The sequence below is a fragment of the Tachypleus tridentatus genome, chromosome 1, assembly GCF_004210375.1.
Source record: "Tachypleus tridentatus isolate NWPU-2018 chromosome 1, ASM421037v1, whole genome shotgun sequence".
Lineage (NCBI taxonomy): Eukaryota > Metazoa > Arthropoda > Merostomata > Xiphosura > Limulidae > Tachypleus > Tachypleus tridentatus.
Genome location: NC_134825.1, coordinates 81,440,505 through 81,453,155, shown reverse-complemented (window position 1 = coordinate 81,453,155; position 12,651 = coordinate 81,440,505). Strand labels below are relative to the sequence as shown.

Genomic DNA, 12,651 nt, shown 5'->3' with positions numbered 1-12,651 from the left:
CAAACTTCAGGTAATATTTCAATTTTGTTGGCCATTACTTTACAAATTAGAGTAAAAAAAAATCAGTCACACATCATTCTGGATGTGTAAAAAGTAAATTGGTAAAAGATGTCAAAGTTAATGTTTCCAATACAATCAATTTTTTAAAAACAGCAATGTTTTCATTCCAGAATGACTACTCAATAATACAAAATGCAGAGACTAAACACATTAAACATATACTTAGAAATATATTTATTACATTGACTTCCCAGTCGTGTCTGGCTAACATTAAATAACTTGCATTGATGGAAAGCAATAGCATATACACTGATGTTACTGTATTGATCAATATAAAACTGCCCCTGTCTCAACTGACTTTTAGCAGACTAAAATTTTGTAATGCAGTCACATTAACTATTATACATTATATATAGATAATTACCATCTGGAAATAAGTTATTAAACTTATTTTTCTTAAAACATAGAACAGTATATAATGAAGTAAAGCAAACAGTTCTCTTCCACAACCTTTGAACTTGGTTGCTGCTCTTTGTGCTTAATTCCAAACACTTCAAAAATGGGAGGAGGTAAATGGGGGCACTGTGTTCAATTTGGTACACAAGCCATATCTCAGCAAAATGAAAAAGATTTTTTTTTATATTTCAGCTTTTCAATATTGGTAATTTCAGTTCCTAATTCATACAAAAATATAGACTCAGTATTTTGACATCATAAACATCTAATTTGAACCAATGCTGCATTTAACATAGCTCATGTCTCACTAAAATCCATTTTTGGATGTGTTCTTTTAATATTTTACTTTTAAATATGATTCCAGATTTATTTACTTTTAAACTAAGAATATAGATAATGTAAATGTGTAATATAACATTTGGAATATACAATGCGACAAACCTATTGATTTAAATTCATAATATAGTAGTTCAATACATTTTTGAATACAAATCGGCACAAGAAAACAGCCTTTTACTTCTCACCTGTCATTATAAGATTAAAAGTACAGAGACCAATAAAAATACATTATGCAATGACAGTTTGATGAAGGTTTAGACATGGGTACTAAACTTGATTACCTTAAAAGCATTGATGAATGTCGTGTATAATAATCACTAATCAAAATTAAAGATCATTTTAATTATACATGTAACTGAAATATTGCAATTTTGATTTTTTCAAGGTTAGTTCCACACATTTATGCATTCTCAGTCTAACGTCATCTTCTGGTAGAAAAATTGGTCACCATGCATGCCATGGCTTCTAGCCTCCCTCAACAAAGAATAAATGGTGCTATTAACGAGTGTGGTCTACAAAGATACTATCACCACCATTTTAATGATTCATTAAAACAGTTTATTATAAACGATTTATTTCTATCCACATTTTTTCATCAAATAATTGTAATTTTGCAAGTTGTATGTTCCAACCGAATACATTAAATTTAAGTTATAATTGCATTAGTGTTGACGGTTGGAACTTATTTCATTCTGATTATACATGTCCCAAAAACATTATGTAATGTTATTTTGTACTTTATTAGTTTAAAAGCATTATTTATAATAACTGGCACCAATTATAAAGTTAAAACTAATGACAGTGTAGACCACAAGTTATATTAGCACTGAATAAACTACCATCAAATCCATCTATTTATCAAGCTACAACATGTCAATCTAAATTGCAATTCCTTTCATAAATTTACAACCAGACCAGAGAAATAAAACTACCCAAATAGACATACAACTTTTCTAAACCCTAAAATTTATTGCTTCCTCTACTGTTCCCAGGGAAAATAAAAATCTTTAGTATCATCTTATCAATTTCCTTAGTAAATAAGTTGTGTATTTTTTTGTTTCAACTACTGCCAAAGCTTGGAAAATTTTTAGTATTTTTGCAGTAAATATTTTCTGTAGTTCATATTCAAAAGATTCTTCTCAAAATCAACAAAATATTACAGCATATTTATTACTTGTTTTGTATTTTGTTGTGTATCTTACAAAGCATTTCATTAAAAAAGTAAAATACAAATTTATATTAATATCATACTAAAATAGTAATGATTTGAAAAGCATGGACTGTTGTAAAATAATTTAGGTTAGCAACATAATTCATGAATTAACCATTATTAATGCAACTCTGTTCTTTTAACCAAAATATAGTTTGAAAACAGTACCAAGCTGATAAACCACTTTATAAATTTGTACTGAAGTTAAAAAGAAAATTACTATAGCTTCTAACTTTGTCTTTAAGTACAATATAAATTCTTCAAACAAAATTTAAACATTTCAGTAATCAAAACTTAAAAATGTGTAATAAATTTTAGTTTAACTAGAGTTCACAGTATTGTAGTCCATCATTTTGTTGATTGGTAATTCACACATTTACACGTGGAATTTAAAGTAGACCACAGATTTATTTACATACCTCCACATAAGATTTTATGTATTTATTAAGTTTAAAATTTAATATTTTCACAACAATGGTATATAAAAACACCAATTGTTTATTATGCATGATGCAAAAATATTACAAGTAAATAAGCTTATGCCAATCTTGATTCTTAGGACTGTATCACAGTGGATGTTTGATCAGCAACACTGACATGGCCACAGCCTATCCAACTTCAAAACCACATTCATGCCAATATCCAAGAGTAACATCAATTATTCATAGACTTAATATTTATATTCTATTTTTTTGCTTTTATAATTTCAAAACTTCTGCTAAATAATCTTCATTACTCTTACCTGTACCTATGCAAAAACTGACATTACATATCTGTCACCAAATCAATAACAAGTCACGGATTAAGTGATGTTAGTATGAAAAAATACAAATTCTCCTACCTCATACTTTCATTCATCCAGTTGCTAGTAGCACAGTACAACTACTAACTTGTAATACTAATAATAGAGGGTCACAGAAAAATAGTTCCCAACCATCAAAACATGTGAATGCAATATCACAACTGCATATCATAAACAAAATAGTAAGTATTGTACACCAAACAACAAACTGGAAAAATCTACATTATGAATACATACTAAATTTACATTACTTAATAAATCCAGAAGCATTTACAATTTCCAAATTTACAGTTTAAATTCATCTACAAATTTATTTAGCCATTGAATTTGTAGAAATAGACACAGTAAACTTTGTGATCCAAATTACATAATAAATAAATGTATACAAATCAAACTAACAGTATGTCAAAAATAATGAATGAGAAATGTCAACAGTTTGCAACAAGTAGCACGTGTCGTACAGCCATAATGAAAAAACATAATAGATTTTAAAAAATGCAAAACATAAATAAGATACACAAGTAATAAAATCTGGAAAATATTTTAATTTGGTAAAATAATCAACAATGTATCAATGAGATCAGGTAATGATAGGAAAGGTTACTACTGGTATTTATGTGCATATCATACTTCAACTACACAACCAATATGATTACAAATTCTCTCCTGTACTTTCATAGGTAAGCTCACACTTCATTATTTACAAAACTCATTTCATTTACCCATACATCACTCCACATGTACAAGTTTAAAATTAATGGACTTTATTTCATCTTGCCCTGATGCAGTGTCACATAGTACCAGGTTATCAGGTAAAACAATAATGATATTGATCACTTATTTTGTTAACATTGTTCCAGTAGGAAAGTTGCATGTAGAAAAGGCTAGTTTACACTTTACATGCACAATTTTTCTGTTTCTTTAATTATTAAACTACAAAATTGAGCTTGCATTGTGACTTACTAATTTGTGACTATGGAATGCAAATGTGTGTGAAATTTTATTATTTACAAATCACCAAACTCCCTACTGTTAGTTGTAGATATGGCACAGAGAAATGAATACAATCAAGAGTGGAGGGGTGCATTATTTAATGTTCAACTCCAAGTATTTGTGTGGTTATCATCCAGCGTTTACTTTTAAATGAGGATAATTAAGGCCAAGTTATATATATCAAATTTTATTTTCCCTTCCACTTTTTGATCATACAAGGAAATAGAGAAGACTTGTATAGAAACTGAGATGAGCACAGCTGATTCAATTTGCCACTTTTCTTTATTCTGTATCGCTTTGACATAGTCCTGTTTAAAAACGTAACAATCCTAAAAAATTGGTGCAAATAATTGAAACATTTCAAATATAGGTAATGTTTTAAAAAAGTATCTACTAATTCATTTCTTCGAAAAATCCGCACTATGTATATATAAATCCGTATATTTTTTTAAATATACATCATTGCTATATTTCTCTTAAACATAGGCAGTTCGTTCGATTCCCTTACAATTTACACTCAGTTAACCACTATTACATGTTTGTACCGCATAGAACTCTGGGATCGTCTTCCTCACTTCAGCAAATATGGCGCTTTTTTCTTGCGTCACAACGTTTGTTTACTCAAAACTGTAATTACTTGTAATGTTACAATATATAACTGCAACGCAATCATCAACTGTAATAGTTAATTTTCAAATAATTCTGAAGATACATCCTGATTGTGAAAAATCGAAAGCACATGAAATTTAATTGCTATTTAAAAGTACTCGTAAGTTGTAACTTGCAAGCTGTAGCACTAAGTTGCTCAACTTTTTCTTTTTTGTAATATCAATATAATGCAACTTACCTTCGACAACTCCACAGAAAAATGTATTTTTTTCAAAATTGTCTTTTAACATGCTATCACACATGGTTTCTTTTGTCTCATCCAATTTATCATCATTTAATTTTTGAGTTTTCATCTTGCATTAACTCTATTACCATTAGTTATACTCCCTAACCTCACCGACTCTCTTATGAAACTGTAATAAGTTTAGAATACGCATTTCTCTGACCACACATCTACTGCCAGTGAGATATGTAAGAAAGATGTGATTGGTTACCTAAAAAGTCTCCAAACTCTGACCAATCAGTAATGCTCGTTTAGTTAATGACGTCATTCAAAATATTGCTTTCCTTAATACTCGATCTGGCCCGGCATGGCCTAGCGCGTAAGGCGTGCGACTCGTAATCCGAGGGTCGCGGGTTCGCGCCCGCGTCGCGCTAAACATGCTCACCCTCCCAGCCGTGGGGGTGTATAATGTGACGGTCAATCCCACTATTCGTTGGTAAAGAGTAGTCCAAGAGTTGGCGGTGGGTGGTGATGACTAGCTGCCTTCCCTCTAGTCTTACACTGCTAAATTAGGGACGGCTAGCACAAATAGCCCTCGAGTAGCTTTGTGCGAAATTTCCAAACAAATAATACTCGATCAACTTTTACATCAAAGCGAAGGATTAAATGGTATTTACATTAACAAGTACTTCACTTTTATTATTAATTTCTGTTCGTTTTTCTTGACTTTTTGTTTAACATTAAACGATTAATCGCGTTTCTACAGTCAGCGTTAAACTATTTTCTCTTTTTCTTTTATATCAAATAAAATAATAATTAACATCTTTTTCGATTGTCAATACATAACTTAAAAAATTAACATACATGATAGATTAATACCTAATTAAGCTGCTCCCCATTGGTACGGCGGTATATCTGCGGACTTCCAAGATAAAACCTGGCTTTCGATACTGATGGTAGACAAGTTATCTACAAAAAATTGCGCAGCTTTGTGATTAATTTCAAAAGATTGTTTTACGACTTACTAAATCAACTATTTATTTTGAAATATTAAAACACTTCTACTTTAAAAGTATATTTAAAATGTAACAATGGTGGATCAATAATAAGTTTATTGACTTATATTTGTTTGTTTGTTTGTTTTGGAATTTCGCACAAAGCTACACGAGGGCTATCTGTGCTAGCCGTCCCTAATTTAGCAGTGTAAGATTAGAGGGAAGGCAGCTAGTCATCACCACCCACCGACAACTCTTGGGCTACTCTTTTACCAACGAATGGTAGGATTGACCATCACATTATAACGCCCCCACGGCTAAAAGACGAGCATGTTTGGTGCGACGGGGATTCGAACCCACGACCCTCAGATTACGAGTTGCAAGCTAAGATCTTGGGCTCAATTCCTGCGGTTCCCAGGACGCAAAAAACCTACTGTGTTGTTTGCACCAAGAAAACAACAACAATTTCTACTACTCTTAAGTAAATTGTTGATCAAGAATAATTTTAAATATTATTCATTATCTGTTTACGCTTAAACAATTATGACATTTAGAGGCGTATTTGTAATTTATAATTATAATACCTAAAAATTATATATATCATGTAATATTGTGTTACATCATTGAGCAAATTTAAACAAAAATTCACATTAAGTTAAGTACGTTCTGACATTGCCTCCTGGTTAGTGACATCAACTCCCAATTCGCAGGTTCGAATACTGTCACTGAACATACACACTCTTTTAGCTGTAGGAGAGCTATTATGTGACATTTCTAACTACCTCTAATAAGGTGTGATCTGACGTAGTGGTATGCCTATCATTTTATACATTATTATTTCAATGTAAGAATTTTATTCTCTTTCTTTCGTCTAGTCAAATGCTATGCTTTTATTTTGGAAAAAAAAAGCGTATTTCAGAAAATTGCTTTTTTAGTTTCGTTCTGGTTACTTTTATTTAATAATTTCCTTCTCTGCAAAATTATTGCTGCAACTTAGCACATTGTGCAAGCAGGTCAACTACAACAATGCTTTTCACTGGCCGAGAAGATGATATCTAAATATTATGGTTTTATCTATACTGTATGAGAACAGTCAGTCATATATAGTACTTGTCATTTTCTGTCAGGTTAGAGCAATAAATTAATACATTTCTACTTATGTTGAAGTGCAAATTGTTTACTGAAAATATATCATGTAAGAGAAAAGCTATCGACTGATTTCAACTTTACATATGACGTCCAGTCTGTTTTTTCTCTTATCTTAAACAGATTTACTTAGTGATTATTCTTACTGATCCTCCTGTTATAAAGTGAACCGACCTAATGTTCATGTAGAAAACAGCTTCACTTGAAAATACCACTCAATAGATAATTCAACTGAATGACAGAGGAAAATACGAGTAAAATGTGAACACACTAACAGTTAACAAATGATGAAAAAATATCGTCTTACACTACTCTCTCTTTGTCTGAATAAATGGCAAATTTGGTCACCTCAAATATAAGTCTCAATTTTTTATACACAATCTACTTTATTATTGAAAACAAAACTAGATACAACATATGGTTCTATAATGATTCAATTTACAATAATAAGGCTCCAATTATTCAAAGTCCTGGGCTGTTTCAGCTTACCAAAACAACAATAAAGATCAGTTATATATTTCACTTTCTGTCTAAATCTAGCTAGTTTTACAGGATAACGTACAATCAAAAAGGTATGCAAGACGATTTTTGTTGATGCATTAATTTGATTGTAGTAATCTTTGCCTCATATTTGGTTGTTTTTTCAACAGCAGTTATTGAAGTATTTGGAGTTTCGTCACCAGCATGGACGATGAAGCTCTGTATGTTATGGATAAAATATATTTTTTTAAAATTTGATGTGTGACCTTGACCTTGACTCCCAGTGAGATGAAGTTTATTCATTGGCCAATTATCCAGCACCTTTTGTTCATGATGTGTTTGCAGAACACTAGATAGCCAGGATTTGGAACACCAATAGAAGTTCTTACAGATCAGGTAGATAATTTAAAAAAGTAATTCTTTCTCTGAGCCTTGTGAAGTGTTGAATGAAGTAGAAATGTGCACTTTGTTTTATCATACCCAGTTTGATTGTTTAACAGAATGAATAACAAAAACTGAAAAGAGTATATTTGCAAAGTTTGTTGACCTTGGCGGAAAAAAACTTGAACAAATGCTTGGCATATACCACAAAGGAACTTACACCGCATTTAAAAGATTGATTGATTACTTGTCAAATACGCTGAAGATTGTTCAGGAAATACTGCTTCCTGTGGATGTGATATATGTTCAATCTTCAGAGCATACGTACCACATTATCTGTAAGAATATGTAGAGTATTTAAAGTTTACATTGGTTGATATACACGAATTTACACGCTAACACTTAATAAAGGTCACCATCTAAAAAAGAGAAATGTTAAATGAGAATTCTTGTTTGTAATTAAGCACAAAACTGCACAATGGGCTATCTGTAATCTGCTCACCATGGGTATCGAAACGCGGTTTCTTGCGTTGTAAGTCTACAGACATACCATTGTGCCACTGGGAAGCATTATAATGAGATAACTAAGGAATGAATATTTCAACATTGAAACTGGGTTTGGCTGTGGTACATGACAGTGAGGTGAAAGCAACTCAACTTTGTATGGCCTGGTCCTTAGTTCATACTCTAACAAATTGTTTTATTGACATACTAGCTACGATGGTTGCAGAGGCACGTTGGCAAACTAAGGCTGTTTGTTACTGATAAATCTTTCATGCACTGGCTGGCTCAAGAATCAGAGGTCGAGACTGACGAGGCAGACAATACTGAGAGTAGTGTTTCGTCTGATGGAGGGAGATGAATGCTGTAAAAAGATTAATGAGAGGAAGAAACATATAGAGAAGATACACAAGACGACCTTCTGTCACAATGTGGGATTAACTGTGACACTAGCAGCTAGGACAACCAGTGACTTGAAGATCAATGAATGAAAATACATGGTTTCTACAACACAGCAAAAACGGTGTCGCAGCCCTTACTTTCCGAAATATCGAGTAATTTTCTGAAATGAAATATGTCTGACATATTGGAAAACTGCTCCTCCTACAAACAGAGTAATAGCAGAATTTTGTGAATCCATTAAATTTTATCTATCCGTTTCAATAAACTGTATTGGGTACTCATTTTTCATCATTAAGTAGTGAAAATCTATTTTTTTTTAATTACGAAGGATTCTACCCTTCATCAGATATATAATGTGGATGGAATTCAACAATATTTAGCTTGCCAACAGTCCTACATCAATGATCATTGCCACTAAAATATTCAAAGGAATTAAGCCCTCGACTACATACATAATAGCTAGAACACAACTATTTAAAGATATACTTCTTGTTGGTACGGAAGTGTGACATTGCAGTTAATGCATTTGCGATATTCACATCAACGAAGTTTTTGAAAGGAAAAGTGTTGTGATTCATTGTAGATGGAGTGAACGAAAGAGACAAGGTTTGATGTGGAAATATATGAAACAAATAACTCATTCATGAAGAAAACAGAAGTGAACTAGAATAAATGATGATTATACTATTGTTTGAGATGGAGTATTAAACTGTTGTAAATTTAAAATGTATGGATAAAACTGTGTTTATAAAAGGTAAGCAAATTAAAATGCATCAATTAAAATAAGGTAAAAATAAACTTTGCCTGAAATTAAAATGAAGATTGTGGTTTAATAGTAAAATAGAACACACATTTTACCAGCAGTCTGAAAATAAATCAGGATGGATCTAATTGTATAATTTTCAGCATGCATTGTGCCTTATGTCTTTTTTACTACAACTCACCGAAATAAAGGAACCATACAGTAATAAATGCTTTACTAATCGAATATTTATTGACTTTTCAGAGCACATAGATCAGATCTGCTTTAATATTCAGGTATATGCTCTAAGGCAACAACAAATAAAGAAAATTCTGAAGTAGATTGGGAGATTTAATCATTACATGCTTGTTTCAACAAAATCAGTTCTTTCAGACTACATTTGTCATTTCAGGTCCAGCATGACCAGATGGTTAGGGAACTCAACTCGTATTCTGAAGGTCACGAGTTCAAATTCCCGTTACATCAAACATACTCGCTCTTTCAGCCGTGGGAACGTTATAAGTAAGGTTGTAACGTATTTACTGTTATACGTTTTCATCCCTCAGAGACACAGCGGTACGTCTGCGGACTCACACCGCTAGAAACCTGCTTTCGATACCCGTGGTGGGCAGACACAGATAGCTCATTATGTAGGTTTGTGCTTAATTTCAAACAAGCAAACTTGGCATTTATTTCATTTGTTCACCCAGAAAGTAAAAAAATGAGAATGTCTGCTTGTTTTAGCGCAAGACCACTTTCTAGGTCTATCTATTGTTTTCACTAACAGGGAATCGAATGATAGATCTTTGTTTTATAAGTCTGTAAACTTGATCCCTCGAGAGTTAACATACGTAGGGCATAGCGTGAAGGTACTCTTGAGCTTGTAACCGACCAATGTCACTATAGAATCACTAATATAAATTATCTGCTGACACCTGTCTGAACTCTCCCCCATATTATACAGGGTGTTCAGAAAGTCACTGTGCAGTTTTGAAGGCAGCGATAACAGCATTCATTCAGCCTATTTCAAGCCAGCAACTGATAGCGGTGTTTAGAAACAAAATAAGAAGGGTCCAGGCCTGTATTGATGCCAACGGGGTCACTTTCAATATTGTTTATAATTGTCATTCATATTTACCTCCTGTATTTTATATTGAAACATGTCTGTTAATAAATATATAAGTGAACCGTGTCTTTCCAAACACCCTGTAGAACACACTAAAGCTCTAATGTCAGAAACGGAATAACTTTGGTGAAAAAACAACAACAGAACTTTAAGATGACTACACAAACGCCAAAGAAGATCGAAAATTTGCTGCAAATAATGAAATAGTACAAAGAAGAACAAACAGAGACAAACAGTTAACTAAAAGGCGATCAAGAAAAAAAGAATACAAAATTGAAAAAAAACAACAACAATAATAAAGAATTCTTTAGAAAAGAGTAAAAGAATGAAATAGAAAACGAAAGAAGACCAAGACGTAAGAGATGGAAATTCAAAAAATTATTTATAAGATTAAGAAATGTAATATTTAAATAAGAATTTCTATCTTACTATCAGCCCCTAGTGGCTCATTGGTATATTTGAGGGCTTATTATGCCAGAAATCGAGTTTTAATACCTTTACCGGACGCAAAACAATTAGTTCGTTGTGTATTTTTATCAATAACAATAAACGAATAAATAAATAAACATATAAAACATTCTTACTATATTACTCTTTTGTACTTCCATTTATAACGCTTTACCTTAATATAAGAATTGTAACTGAAATAATAAGAGGAATTGTGAAGAAATGTTACGCAGAAGAATATCTCAATTAATTTGCTTACTCTTACTTTGTTGAAGAAAGAGACCAAACGAATTTCAAAAATTCAAAAGTAATTTATATTATTGAAGAAAGCAAATGAATGCATGGGATAGTGGACAGCACTTCTAACTGACAAAAAGATAAGTTTGAATTTTCAGTCTTGTTTCGAAGAGTTTTGTTTGTTTGGGAATTTCGCACAAAGCTACTCGAGGGCTATCTGTGCTAGCCGTCCCTAATTTAGCAGTGTAAGACTAGAGGGAAGGCAGCTAGTCATCACCACCCACCGCCAACTCTTGGGCTACTCTTTTACCAACGAATAGTGGGATTGACCGTCACTTTTTACACCCCCACGGCTGGGAGGGCGAGCATGTTTAGCGCGACGCGGGCGCGAACCCGCGACCCTCGGATTACGAGTCGCACGCCTTACGCGCTTGGCCATGCCAGGCCTGTTTCGAAGAGATTCCTTTCATTGATCGAAAACAATAAAGTTGCCTTTCTCCGTATGCAATGACCTCTAATGTATAGATAATTAATGTTCTTTTTTTCGAGACGAATATCTAGAAAACTCTATAGGCCTGGCATGGCCGAGCGCGTAAGGCGTGCGACTCGTAATCCGCGGGTCGCGGGTTCGCGCCTGCGTCGCGCTAAACATGCTCGCCCTCCCAGCCGTGGGGGTGTATAATGTGACGGTCAATCCCACTATTCGTTGGTAAAAGAGTAGCCCAAGAGTTGGCGGTGGGTGGTGATGACTAGCTGCCTTCCCTCTAGTCTTACACTGCTAAATTAGGGACGGCTAGCACAGATAGCCCTCGAGTAGCTTTGTGCGAAATTCCAAAAAACAAACAAACAAACAAACAGAAAACTCTATACATTGAAACCAAACAGAATTCTGAAAAATTCTACGGCTCCATAAAGATACAGGATACCTCACACACTTTCTTCGCAACAGTGTTACTACCTCACTGGTCTTTCTCTTACAGCGTTCATCAACTATAACTTACAAACATCATCGACTTGGCTGGAAAGGATTTTGAAGTTATTGACCTTTTCCTACACTAATGTGCGAAGCTGCTGTAACATTTTTATGAACACAGCAGATACAGTCTGTCATCGAGAGTAATAAAAACACATAAAACACAATGAGATAGTCTTAGCAATTTTCAGTAGAATGTATTTTTGTTAAAATTGCATAAAGTAGAATAAAATAAAATAAATAAAAATCACATTATAACGCCTCCACAGCTGAAAGATCGAGCATGCAGATTGCAATATATTAAAGCCACACAAATTTAAGATATAAATTCGTAGTTTTAATGATTCCATAACTAACAAAAAGAATCTGATTTTGGTATAGTTATTTCGTGATATTTAAGGTGTAAAAAATAGGAATAAAGACCTGTTTATTTACGTTACCACTTTCGAATGTGTTTTATATGTGTTCATATTAATTCATTTAATATTTAGAAATAGGTATATGAGATTAATATTATATATATGTATATAATATTAAAAGGAAATAAAACAGAACAATGTTTAATTTTTTAAGGACAAGTGTCAGTTAT

At 32.8% G+C, this 12,651-nt stretch overlaps 1 protein-coding gene across 1 annotated transcript in view; it reads right to left on the bottom strand.

The window, feature by feature from the left end:
• LOC143253439 (protein O-GlcNAcase-like) overlaps window positions 1–4,896 on the bottom strand; it is a 39,910-nt gene extending 35,014 nt beyond the window's left edge. The window contains 1 exon segment of the mRNA XM_076507335.1: window positions 4,648–4,896. Coding sequence (XP_076363450.1) covers window positions 4,648–4,762 — 115 coding nt within the window. The 5' untranslated portion in view covers window positions 4,763–4,896.
• Window positions 4,897–12,651: the final 7,755 nt, after the last annotated feature.